Source organism: Pocillopora damicornis, chromosome 9 (assembly GCF_964200805.1).
Source record: "Pocillopora damicornis chromosome 9, jaPocDami1.2, whole genome shotgun sequence".
NCBI lineage: Eukaryota > Metazoa > Cnidaria > Anthozoa > Scleractinia > Pocilloporidae > Pocillopora > Pocillopora damicornis.
In genome coordinates, this window is record NC_142678.1 from 18,418,978 (window position 1) to 18,432,330 (window position 13,353).

Consider the following 13,353-nt stretch of genomic DNA (forward strand, 5'->3'; position numbering starts at 1 on the left):
ATAGCTGCGAGGTTAAAGACTAAAAAGCTTTTTTTATATTTTTCATACTTATCAATAAAGCGATTCAATCAGCTATTTGTTTCCAACTGTGATTGATCAATCGACTCTGCATGACGAGTCACACAAAGCAGTTCTCGTCAAAAGCTGTAGAAAGCACGTGCGTTCGATTTTTAACACTCTCGTCGCTCGCGTGCTCTTTTTTTTTTTTTTACGTCAGCGCACTCGTCACTAAGCGGCCTCCGACCATTTTGTTTATGACGAATGAGCAAAGGAACTGTGTATTCGACCATAACCGTCAAAAACGTCTCTGAACAGCCTGAATCAAGAATTTCATATTGCTAAGCGTAACGTGATATTTGAGGTTATAGCTCGGGGGCTCCAGGATGATAATAATAATGATGATGATAATGAAAATCTGTACAGCGAATGACCAATCAGTAACAATGAAATATCTTCACCTTATTCGATGATGTAATGAATTATTCGCGCAGATATTTTGCGAGTTGCGTAGTAATTTTCCGAGCCCAGTAGTGATGAGTTAAAAAACGAACAATGAGCAAAATTTCTGCTCGTATCAAATGTGAAATGATTGAAAGAAAGTTGATTGTTTCACTGTTATTTTATTTTCCAGTATAATGGCTTCTGCGTTTCGAAATACATCCTAAACATCTTAAAGATCGCATAAGCCGTGCGCGAAAAACAAAAACAACACCAGCGACAACATTGAAGTGTTTTCCATGAGTAACGAAAAACACCCGACGGCCCTATTTAATAGAAAAGCCTACAAATGGAATAAAATACAAAGACAATTTAGTGTGGCTTTTTTGTTGCTCCGCCTTCCGTCAGTATTTTTGCCTTGTTCTACAGTGTAATACCGAGGCATATTTTTCGCGTTCCGATATCCCTTACATGGTGAAGTGTATGTAATATTGGAATGATATACATTTTTTTAATCAACAAAAGATACTCAGTTGCTGAGTGTATGATAATTAATGATAATATGTTTAATTCTGTTGCAGACAAAAAAAACTATGCGAATTATTGAATCTTGCTTTAATGAAGATCTTTGAACGGTATTGGCTATTGAACGATAATGTTACTTGATAAGATGGATAAAAGATAATTATTTTCAGGTCTTTCCTATTATTCACTTTCAAATGACCGAGGAGGTTAGGACCTTATTGTGCTAATTGCTCATTCAACGCGTTGCTTTCAGTTCTTCTTTTATTCTCATGTCAATAGCTGGCGGTGTGTACACAAAAAGATAAAAGTTTGTTTAACAAGCCGGCGTTCTAAGTGATTCGGTTTTGTGAAAATAAAATGGTTTGAATGCGATTACACAGACAAGCGCAAACTTGTATTGCGCACGTTACCTCACATTTCGGTTCTTGTAATCAGCGCACCTTGCCATTAAGTTCAGAAATCATAATAGATCTTTTTCTATTCAATAAGCGTCGAAGTTTTTTGAGAATCGCATGATACGCTGTGAATCGAGTGATAATGGAAGCGAAATTCCTCAATCAGCAGAAGACAGTTCAAACAAGTATAGCAGAGAACAATTCCACTATCAACAGCTACGATGAAAAGGCGAATTATGACAATCTCGTCTTTTTTCAACTAGCAATTTTGTTCCTGACTCTTGTAGCTGGCTTGATCGGAAATGGCCTCGTGGTTGGCGTTGTTATCTCCAATCGCCAAATGCGGACACGGACAAACCTTTTTCTGACGCAGCTTGCGATCACAGGGATAGGAGTTTGTTTATTCTGCATACCATTCATGATAGTAGCGCTCCTCAAACACGGCTGGGTGTTTGGCAAGCCACTGTGTCAGTTCAACGGGTTCGTGGTACCTTTCTGGGTTGCTTCGTCCATCTTCACGCTTACAGCCATAAGTATACACAAGTACTTCTCTATTGTTAAGCCTTTGAAAATGATAATAACACAAAGACGCTCTCTGATGATCATTCTTGTGGTATGGGTCTCGGCGCTAGCGTGTTCCATAGGTCCCGTTTTTGGATGGACTGAAATCGTGTACAAATCATCATCAAATATGTGTGGTCCTCGATTTCCGCGCAGTGCATTGGACATTTCACATACGGTCTTTCTGATATCTGTGGTCTACACAATTCCCATCTTAGCAATGATATTGTTATATTGGAGGATTATAGAGGCGGTGAAGTTGCATTGTAAACGGATCCGTGACACCGCTATCATCGATGATCGAGGTATCTTAGCACAGAAAAAGATTATTATCACCCTTTTGTTTGTTTTAGCAGCATTTGTTGCTTGTTGGACGCCATTTTTCGCGTACGGAATCTTGACTCTTTTTGCAGACGCCAGTCAGATTCCACAACATTTTTTACGTTTCGCCTACATCTGCGGATTTCTGTATAGCGTGTGTAATCCTATCATAATAGGCGCGCGAAATCCGCGCTTTCGAAGAGGGTTTAAGGAACTCATTACCTTTCAAAGAATTAGGAGGCCCTCTCTAAGTCCCCACGGTGTGGCATCCAGCCCACAAAGCTTGAGTGATAGACGACCATCGGCTGATTATTTAGCTGAGAAAAGATGCTCAGTGTGGTTTCTTTCAAGTCAAAACTCACTGCTACGTTTGGAACCAGAACTTCCACAAAGACGTCGAAACTTACGATGGATTGAAACATATCTCTGAAAAGAAGAATTACAGCCAAAGCTAGACTAATGTAGTCGTGAGGTAAAATAGTCCATATAGAAGGGTATATATCTCTTGAATAGACGAGCCCTTTCGTCACTCCAGCCACACGATGGGTACTTGACTCACAGATATATGCATATCATGTAGGCGCTGCATTTAAGGAAGTTCAAACCCCTGAACGTCACTGTTTGGGAAAGTTAGAGCCATCCCCGTGAGGAGACCGCCTCTGAAAGGGTTTGGTATGGTAACAAAATAAGTTTGTAGTACTTTCCTAAAATATCCTCGCATGCATAAGGAAATACGATTAGAATGTATCCTTGGAGGGGCTTTTCATTGTACAATTTAATTCATCACTCATAGGCCAAGAATCTACAAAATGTTTGAAGAAGGAGAATTAAACCACTTGCAACATGCATCTTTTGCGTCTTGGGCTTCGTCCAGATTGAATTGTGAATCCAACAGTTTATTTCCATTGTGAACGGTAATTGAATTGATGATTCTTTTGAGGTTTTTCTTCTTAAAATAAGAGACTAATATACTATTTCAGGATACATTTGTTAAATCAGCAGCGCTCTCTAGCACATTTTTGCAGCATCATCATTACCACCATCCGTAGTCTTTCTGATGCACCATTCTCCATGATACAAAACCAGATGTTTATCGGGAATGTTATAAAAGCAAGGTGAACAGAGTTGCAATCGAGGCTTTACTGAAGTGTCACAATAGATACTTGTTGAATAGGCACAGAAAGTTGCACGATGTTTTAAATCTTATCATGATTGGAGGTTCAAAGGACTCGAACGTCTGTCATTTCGGTGGACCATGAACGCGTCTAACTACAGTCTTGAAGCATTAAAGTCATCGTAGACTGAGCTGTATTACTCAAGGTTGGTGCTGTGCAGCTCCCTAATTTTTGTTTTATTTGTGTCGTTGCAATACAGCCAAGGAAGGTGTAATTTAAAAGCAGCAACTCATGAAGTAGTCCTTTCTCTATACGCAACAGTCAAAGTAAATACGTAACCTGTAATTCAAGCGCCCAAAGGCAAATTTTTTCTATCGTTGCACTCAGATTAGGTTATATATTGTAATTTAGTGTTAACAACTGAGCTGAAAACGTAAATTAGCCATCACAAAGAGTTTAAAGGCTGACGTTGCGAGCCGGTTAACCCTTCGTCAGAGCGATTGGAGGAATTGTGGGTTGTTGATGGGTTTATATGCAGAAAATGGAACTGCTCTATTGGTGGGAATATGGTGACGAGAAGTAGGTCCATTTTCTGCATGTAAACCCACACACAACCCACAATTCCTCCGATCGCTCTGACGAAGGGCTAACGCTCGAAAAGTCAGCCTTAAAACTCTTTACGGTGGCTAATTTACATTTTCAGCTCAGTTGTTAACAAATGAGACAACCATCCTCTTCGAGGAACTACATTGTCTATTTTGTGAAGTGCCTTCTCTTCTTGGTTAGTTTTTTGTCTTTTTCGAAAGACTTAATTCGTCTCATGCAAAAAGCATGATCTGATGCGCCAAAAATAAATCGATGACGAGTCTAAAAATTCTCCGCACTGCTTTAATTTTTGATTTCCCAAGATTTTACTAGCCCTACAAACAGTTTTCTGCACTTGCCATACAAATTTTAAGCTCAATATCCCATCTTAATACACCAGTAATTGGGTAAAATTAGTTCTAGTATAGCCGGGCATGGGGCCGGGCATGACATGTAACGCTTTTGAGGTTTAATACTAGTTTCATCATGAATTGTGTAAATTAAGTTGGCCCCCTGTCGACCCTTTACACCCTAACATCAGTATGCATATTCTCCATACTGTTCTCTACACATTTCCTAAGGTGCTGAGGGGGGATTTGTTTAAAATCAAGTGCTTCTTTAGTTGGTGACCATTTTCTTTATTTTCGAAACCTTAATGTGGGATTCAGGGTGATGTTGTAAGGTTCTATTTTTGTCATCTTGCGTGCGCAATACCTCGAGAAGTTCCTGGCAAAGGAAGCGAACAGGCCGACTTCTTGCTCATCTCCTTAGAACTAACTTTGTGTCCAGTCCTCTTTCGAGACCACGTAACAGTCAGTAAACTCTCATAAAGCGACCCATAAATATCAAAATAAATTTAATAATAAACATGATACATACATGAACATCATAAAGAAATCAACAAATTACTACACATCTCTGATGGTAGCTATTCTGTTTTCAAGTCGGAAAATACGAAAATTGGCCCCTTTTTTCCCCTGACATTGCAATGACGAATGAACAAGAACGAAATAAATCTAATCTATGACTGATAATCACGAGAGCCCAGTCACTTTATTGTCACGAGGAGTCACGAGTTTTCGTTCAGCCAATGACGCAGGTGTTGTTTTCTAAGCTGCGGAAAAGCAGCAGCGTCCAAAGGTAAGTAAACTTTCTTATAATTTATCTCGAAAAGGGGCAGCTTTAAAACCTACAGGTTCACTTCCCTGCTTCAAGGGATGTATTCAAAACTATAACTCTGTCGATTTGCCTCGAAATGATCAGATTTTCGTTTTCAAAAAGATTACCGATAAGTGATAGAGGCCGAAGTGATTGATGATATCTGAGATGACAATCGCTTCAATGGCAATGAAAATTAAAAACTTCTGAAAATATGTAAGAGAACCAATGGCGAGATATTTCACTTCACTTTATTTGAAGGAGACTACCAAGGATTCTTCGTCGTACTCCAAGGTGGTGCTCCATATTGCCTCTATGAAGCAACGTTGTCATCACGGCACTCTGTGGTCATTTGTGACCAGAAAGTAAGGATTTGATTTTCGGCTGGTTGCCCCTAAAGGGGACAATCCACTGTCAGACGCCTTTAAAGGAAATGGCATTTGACGTAGCTGAGATGTTAAAAAAGACCTCAGCTAATTGCATTGGAGCCACAGACTGGCGAATTGGAGGTGGATATGAAAGTCTTAGACTGCCCTTGTTTCATCTACTTTGATACAAGAGGGAGGCTTTGGGGCCCATTAGAAACCGCAAAACCGTAGAAAAAAATTATCCAAAACCGAAAAACCGAAAAAAATTCGATCAAAACCGAAAACCGCATGTAAAAATGACAAAATCGATAACTTTTCATCTCCCAGTTATTAAAACTGTTATCGATCCGATACGGTGGTGACAAGTGGAGCATACAGAGTAAACTACATTAATTTCATGACAGGATTTATGAATACCATGGACTTGGCATTCGCATCATCTAGTATCTCCTTAAATTAACAGCTGCGCTCTCGAGGACCTCGAGTGTGGTCTCTGCGGACTCAGCAGAGACCACACTGCTAGACTGTTATGCCTTGTTGTTTAGCTAATAAGGTGAAATTTTTCTTCTTGATACCGAAACAAAGACCTTTAGTTCAGGTCCAGCAGAATCATGTCCCGCAAACCAAGTGTCTTCTTTCGCGCGTGGAATGAGTTCACAGACAATTGACTTATTTTAGGATCCACCTGGTGGCTCTTTTGAGCCACTTGCCGGTTAGGTGTGGGGTCAGCAACCCCACCCTGGGAAAAACCATACTGCTACAGAAACGTCAATACAGGTTCAAACTTCGTCCCTGGAAGAGGAAGTACCTTCATAAAGAAGACATATGAAGCCATGTGGTGAAAGCCGTAATTTCACGGAAGCCGTAGGGCCGGCCCTCTTTCTCTCAAACAGGGCCATAAAGATTAGTACATGGAACGTAAAAACCATGTAGGTGGGGAAGACCGCACAGGTTGCAGTAAAGATGAAAGAATGTCAGCTTTCCGTTTTAGGAATTAGCGAAACCCACTGGAAGCAGTCCTGACAGAAAAGACTAACGTCATCACAAAGAGCACCCATCAGCATCCTTCAGAACCGGGATGAGCCAGATCAAGATGAACGTCGTGCAGTGCTATGCACCAACCAACGATAGACGATAGCGAAGAAGGAAGTAAAGACCAGTTTCACAACAGGCTAGGGTGCATCGTTAAACAGCTGTCAGAAAAGGATGTCAACATAGTCATGGGAGACTTCAATGCAAAGATTGGGGCAGGCAACACTAGCCACACAGAAGCGATGGGAACACATGGACTTGGAAAAATAAATGAAAGCGGGGAAACTGATATTTTCTGACACCTGTGCTCTTCACAACATAGTCATTGGAGGTGGTATCTTTCCAAGAATACACCGCGATCAACAAAGAAGTAAAGAAAAGTGTCAAGCCGGACAAACGCAGCTACTTAGAAAGACTAGCAGAGGAAGTAGAAGATGCAGCAGCTGGAAGCAACATGAAGGGACTCAACGAAACCACCACGAAATTGTCGGGCAGGTACCTAACTTTTACTTTGTTACTTGCGTAGACATTTGGCCCGTATATGCTCTGGCCATTAACTTTTGTATTTTGATGTATACATGTACTAAAGGTACAAGACAACCGAAATTTCAAGGCTACATTTTCATCGTCAGAGTCACGAGGGTACGAGACAAATAAAACGCATTAGGTTTTGGTCTAATTTAACTGATGATTTCATCCATTCGAAATGGATGGGGGGCACGTGCACCCGGTCATCTTATTGTCACGAGGAATCATGAGTCTCATTACAAATATAGATAATATAGGTGTTTTCTCTCCACAGATAGTATTCAAAATTAGTATTAGTGTAACCACCGTGGGAGAAAGCAGCAGAGTGGTAATGTAAGTCATTTTACTTTTTTGATTTTAGAAAAGGGTTGGATTTTACAATTTGAAAAATTCATGATACGTTATTGGGATAAAGGATCTAACTAAAACTGCAATTTTTTCGATTTATTTTGGGCTTGAGTAACAGAATGATAGGAGTCATATATATTCGTGGATGGAAACCGCTACGAGTATTTTAAGATAGCACGATCACATAGCTTTTAGGACTTTGTCAGGGTCACCACATCAGTTTACTTTGATACAAAACGAAATCCAGAGCACTTTTTTCAAGTTCTTTTTAACTTCTTTCCTAAAAAATCTTGAATTGATTCTCATTAAAATTTTCTTGTGGACCCTGACGTCTACACTTGGATTTATTAAGATCTTTCGAAGGAGGACAGTGATTGCGCATTTGTAAGCATTATTGTGTATGAGCAAGAGGTTATAGGGGAACAGAGACGGAAAAAAAAGGGCGTTGGTCAGGATTTGTCGATTTCAGTTAAGTTATTTTTAGCTTGAGATGGAAAGCATCCTGGTTTCCTAAAGTAGTTTCTTTTTGCCGAAGTCAGTTTGATATCAATAGGAAAAAATAATCATAGCTGTTCCCCAATACATCAATCTAACTCACAGGCGACCAAAGCTTACTGAAAGAGGACGGATGCCATAAGGCCATATGCGAAACGAAAGTCGATGCATGACATGTGCATGAAAACAAAGTCATAACACTTGTTTCGGATTCAGCGAAACGTGACTCACGCCTCGCAGCATACGGATCAGAAAATGGAATATTTTATTTTATTTTATTTAATAAGGGTTGTACAAGAAAAAACGGATTCGTTATTTTGGTTGTTTTGGACAAATTTCTTAAACGTTATTGATTGTCAATAGTTAGACTCACATATCATCACACACAAAGGGTGGTCCAGCTACGACTATCCATAAATAACTTAAGTAAAATTGACATATCCCAAGGCCTGGACCAGAAGTCTCCTCTGTCCCCTTATGACCTCTCGGCGGGAGAGTAAGCTGAATTCGTAACTTTCTGAGTTTACTTCCTTATCTTTAATGAGCAGATGAAGTGGTACGTTATTTCAGCGGTGTTGTGCAGTTTTGTGACTTTTTCACATGCCGAGGAATCGAAGACACCTTCACTCCTGAAGATGCCATCAAGATTTACATCCGTAGGTTTGCAAACGATTTTGTGTTATCATTTTAACAGTATATGCTGATTAAATAAATCGGCATCTGCGTTATTAAATATAACTATAATAAAATAAAAATCACTGTTTTAAATTTGCTCCTCATGTAAGATACTTAGAACCTAGTCATGATATTTTTGCCAGGGTGGGGGAGGGGGGGTATGTTTTGGGGATCACATGGTTTTTTTAGAAAATCTCTTTCGTTTTTAAATTTCAAATTACAATTTTTCTCTTCCTCTCCTTCATTTGTATTCTTTGTATTCGTCTAAGAACTCTAACCTTCATACTGGAAAAGTAACGTAGACATTTTTTGCGTACTTTTGATGGTTGTTTTTGTTTTTGTTACCCCTTTGTTTTGAAGTTTTTTTTAGCCAAATCTTGTGTTTCATTTCATAAATTTAATACATTTTCTGCGGAGTTTGGACTCAAACCTCATTTTTCATAAATGGATTTTTTTACAGTTTTTATGGAGAAGCGAGAGAGGATCAGTCGTCGTTAACAAAGTATAAATGAAGGGCTATAGAAACTTAAGTGCCAATTATCTGCCACTGAATTGATTAAAGGCGGGGGTCATAAAAATACTGCAGAGTCTTTTGGGAGGATCAGGTCAATTTTTAGTCTATCGTGACACAATCAAAATCCTCCACCCCCTCCTCCCCCCCTTCCCGCGATAAATGACTGATCCCTTAAAGTCTGTCTATTGCAATTTTCTGTCGTTGAGTTTTACATTAATGAAACGGTTTTCTGATAACTTTTATTTGTAACCCCAGATTTTTCGTTTCCCTTGATTTTGTTTACTAAGTTCTATTTTACAAATAGATTGCATGTTGCCGTGGGTCTGTTCAGCAATAGATCACCAATAACGTTAAAAAGTTGTAAGAACAAAACAGTGGCACAGGAAGACCAGCAGAGTGTGTCACTGATGTTCTTATCACATTACTGTACAGATCCTCGCAAACATGGAATCTATTTGTGTCAAATGATAAAAAAGCCAATTTGTGACGTCATCTATGTGTCTGTCTTCCAATAGATCATAAGTTCGAGCCAATTAAAATACGGATATGATCCAGCTAACATGTAAATTACCAGTTGTTTGTATCTTGATTTCAGACATCTCAGGTAGTAGATATCCAGACAATTAAATGTTCCGATAAGCAATATTGTCGTGATAATCAAACATGTTGTCTTGCTCTTGGAGTGCCGTATGGATGCTGTCCTTTACCAAAGGCTGTTTGTTGCCCGAATAAAAGAACCTGTTGTCCACATGGATTTGTTTGCGTCGAGTATGGAAAGATTTGTTTACCGCGTTATCAAATATCAAAGATGGAGACCATTCGTGTTGCTAAGAGAACACGGGTAGCGTTAAAGAAAAACACTGACAACACTTATGACAATTCTTGGCTCCGTGGTCGCTACTAAGCGATATGAAGTCTTCCTTTTTGTAAATTACCGAAATGGTAACGGAAGGCAGAAGCCCATGGGCTCCTGCGGAAGGTTGATTGCAAAATGAATACGTTTTCTGCTTGTTGTTGGGCTCGCCTAAGAATAAATATACCTCCAGAACGACAACTTAAATTTAAAACTTATTGCAAAGAACAAAATAGCCCTTGGATAAATGGTAATTCGATATTCGATATTATTTGATATGGTTTTTCGATTATTTAGGTCAATGCAAATTCAATTATGAAATTATGTGTAAATATTTATCTAGACATATATATGATCAGAGATAAAATACGCGCCCCAGCTAGAAGAATATTGTTAATTTTTTGTTAATTTGAATTGAATTTGCACGGCTGCAACAGCTACCTGCCCAAAGAAAACTTCGTAACTAAGTTAATAAAAGGTGATCAATTTGATACCGATGTAAGTTTCCTTTACGGTATAACGTTCAGTAGTGACATGCGATCGCTTTGGTTAAACTCCTCACTTCGTGGATTAGATAACGTCCACGGACAGAACATACTTCCGCGTCAAATGTTTACTTCTGTTTATTAATCAGAGCTAGATCACTGACTTCTTTTTTGTATTTAATTTTACTCCTTGGCTCAGCAGTGGGGCTAATATATCGCACGCTCTGATTGGTTAGTCATGAGGACGTTCTTCTCCCGTTATGCCACCGGGCCAGTTATCGAGTATACAAATAAAGAAAAACAAAAAAAATTGATGGTATCCAAAATAATAAGAGCTGATCAAAATCTAGACACAGAAAAATTTTTTTATCGATGGAAGGCCAAAACTTCATGACAGAGGGAGGAACTCAGAAAAAAATTTAGGATTTCAATGCAATTTTTCGTTGATGTATATGAGTGGATGGAGGTTTTGGACTTATCAGATGGAAACTGTGGTCATCGATGTAATTTTCATATGATGTAACTTTTGTATGTCTGGCCAGTAAGCTGGCAGCTTACTGGCGCCGAAAATGTCGTAATCCCCTTTTTTAACAAGGGGAGTTATCCCCAATGGCAAAAAGATGTCTCTTGCCAGGATAAAATTGGTAAGGCTGTTCCGCAACTAAATGTATTTCCTCGACTAAGTACGCGCTAGTTACTTACCTGACAGATAAAAGTTGAGCACTCTTAGAAATATCTTCAACGCGATTAGAAGTAAATTTTTTTTGTACAAGTTTTCGCGGCTGAGATAGAAATTATGTGCCGTCGGGAGGGTAATTCTCTCTCGAGTGCGCTCATCACCTTGAGCAAAGTGACGGCATCCGCTTGGATTACATCTGTTTTTCATTTTTCCTAACTGGTTTGATAGCCATTAATCAAGTAAACAACTTTTTCAACCCAACCGCTCTGGTAAAGTCAGAAAAATTGGTGAAGCCGTTTTGACCTTTACTATTGCTTGATTACTACGGCAGTTTAAGACATCACTCTCGAGAATAGATTATAATCTAATTTTCTTGATAAACGTATTGTGAATAATGCTTAGCACATTTCTTTTTGACATAATACCCATCACTTGAAATGCGGTTGATTTAAAATATACTTCGGATTTTGTCTCTATTTTGATTAACCTTACATTTCAAACTGGATTCGTAGCAAAAGTATAAGCTCCTTAGGCTTCTTTAAAAAAAAAAACAAACGAACAAAACAAAAAACGAATAAAAGAAGAAAGAACAACGAATAAAGGAGATGAGTCACGTGGCTCCAATATTTTGCGCGCGGAAAGAATGGTGACGTAAGCCTTATTATGACCTATGTAATGAAGCCATTGCCGCATTTGATAGAAAATACCTGCACCTGAGATTTATCAGAAGAAACTGAGAGGTATTTACAACATGCTTTCATCAAAGCTCTACTATTTCTTGTGTTTTATCACGTGCGGGTTAAAGGAAGCCTTTGGTCTTCAAAATCATGAACATGAAACGCGAGTCCAACAACTTGATACGATTGCAGTCGAAGATGAGGAAATTCGCCGGAAACCTCAATGTATGTCTCACAGTGAGGGCCCAAGACAAAAGCATTATGATGTAAATGGAGTTAGGAACCGCAGAATCAAGTATTGGTTCAGAAGAAAGAAAATCGCGCCCGCAGTTTTACCCTCGGCCAGGCAAGGACCCTCTAGGGCCGGTTGTGCTAGGGGGCTATGTCCCATTACTGAGATTTCCGAAGGCCAGCCGGATGAAACCTCAAATGATCATATTGTCTTAGCTTTCTCCGAGACCAAAGACAGTTTGTTACAAAAACAAACTAGTGCTCAGGCTTTACAGAGCTTCGCATCGTGTGCTCGGCTGAATGAAAATTTTATGAGGAAAACAACTTGGATGGGAGTCGATAACTGTGTCAACGATGATAATACGACTAATACCCAGGAAATTGCATTGAATTCGTCTTCTTCGTCCAAGATTATCGCTACATGGAAAGCTTTCAGACAAAGAATTTCATTCAGAGGCACTCAAACGACACCAGATAATGCGCCATGTTGTCGTAACGAAAATAAATCAGTAGCGCGGGAAAATTTGGCTGGCAATATCGATGTAGAACGTAAACTTCAAGGAAAAAAGGGCGTAAATTCAGGCAAATGTTGTCGAAGAAAATCAGTGAAAAATTCGTCCACTACAAACAAAAAAGAACCTGTTGGATCTCACAGACCTGGAGAAAGTGATCCAATATTCAATCGTGATCTTTACATGCAGGTAAATAACGTAGTTGTCACGAGAGCAAGTAGTCAGTATACTTCAAGCGACCCATTCTTGTTCCCAGAGGAGACATCTACATTGAGTGGGTTGCCCCTTGAATATCTCTATTGGAGAACAAACGGTAAATGTGGCTCACAGCCCACAAAAAGAAAATCTCGACTACCAGGAGTGCTCCGAAAATTTAAAAAGTAATGGTGCTGCTTATTTGGTGACGTCAAGTCGATTGAGGAAAGGATGACCATGTTATTAAACGTTAGTCACAATCGGTTTCATAAATTCAACCAAGGGAGACGAAAAAAAGGATTTATTTAACTCCCAAGTAACAGTCACAAGTCTAGGTTGCATGCAAGATTACTGAAGCACGTGTGGAAAACCTGACAAACTTGAATCACAATCTATTAAGGGGACTCGGATATGAAAAATGTTACAGGGTAATTTGGTATTATCGACTGAGTTGATAACGTAAAGTTGGCCACCGTAAAGAGTTACAAAGCTGACGTTTCGAGCTTTAACCATTCGTCAGAACAAATGACGAAGGGCGCAAGCTCGAAACGTCAGCTTTGAAATTCTTTACGGTGGCTAATTTTACTTTATCAACTGAGTTGATAATACCAAATTACCCTGTTATGTCTCCCACCGACGCAGCACCACAGTCTCTTTACAGAC

At 39.3% G+C, this 13,353-nt stretch overlaps 2 protein-coding genes across 2 annotated transcripts; both read left to right on the forward strand.

The window, feature by feature from the left end:
- Nucleotides 1–202: 202 nt before the first annotated feature.
- On the forward strand, nucleotides 203–3,639 carry LOC113667781 (neuropeptide FF receptor 1). Its single transcript, XM_027183632.2, has one exon. The coding sequence runs from the start codon at nucleotides 1,501–1,503 to the stop codon at nucleotides 2,668–2,670; it is 1,170 nt and encodes a 389-aa protein (XP_027039433.2). The 5' UTR covers nucleotides 203–1,500; the 3' UTR covers nucleotides 2,671–3,639.
- Nucleotides 3,640–6,557: 2,918 nt separating this feature from the next.
- On the forward strand, nucleotides 6,558–10,402 carry LOC113667783 (uncharacterized). Its single transcript, XM_089182243.1, has 4 exons — nucleotides 6,558–6,993; nucleotides 7,301–7,354; nucleotides 8,418–8,525; nucleotides 9,654–10,402. The coding sequence occupies exons 1-4, from the start codon at nucleotides 6,769–6,771 to the stop codon at nucleotides 9,960–9,962; spliced, it is 696 nt and encodes a 231-aa protein (XP_089038369.1). The 5' UTR covers nucleotides 6,558–6,768; the 3' UTR covers nucleotides 9,963–10,402.
- The last annotated feature ends 2,951 nt before the right edge of the window (nucleotides 10,403–13,353 follow it).

What these genes read in the sequence shown, in the direction of transcription:
- LOC113667783 (XM_089182243.1), top strand. Translation starts at nt 6,769, where the DNA reads ATGAAAGCGGGGAAACTGATATTTTCTGACACCTGTGCTCTTCACAAC. An exon ending in TGGGAGAAAGCAGCAGAGTG is followed by an intron (nt 7,355 to 8,417) that starts GTAATGTAAGTC and finishes TTTAATGAGCAG; the next exon opens with ATGAAGTGGTACGTTATTTC. An exon ending in TGCCATCAAGATTTACATCC is followed by an intron (nt 8,526 to 9,653) that starts GTAGGTTTGCAA and finishes TCTTGATTTCAG; the next exon opens with ACATCTCAGGTAGTAGATAT.
- LOC113667781 (XM_027183632.2), top strand. Translation starts at nt 1,501, where the DNA reads ATGGAAGCGAAATTCCTCAATCAGCAGAAGACAGTTCAAACAAGTATA.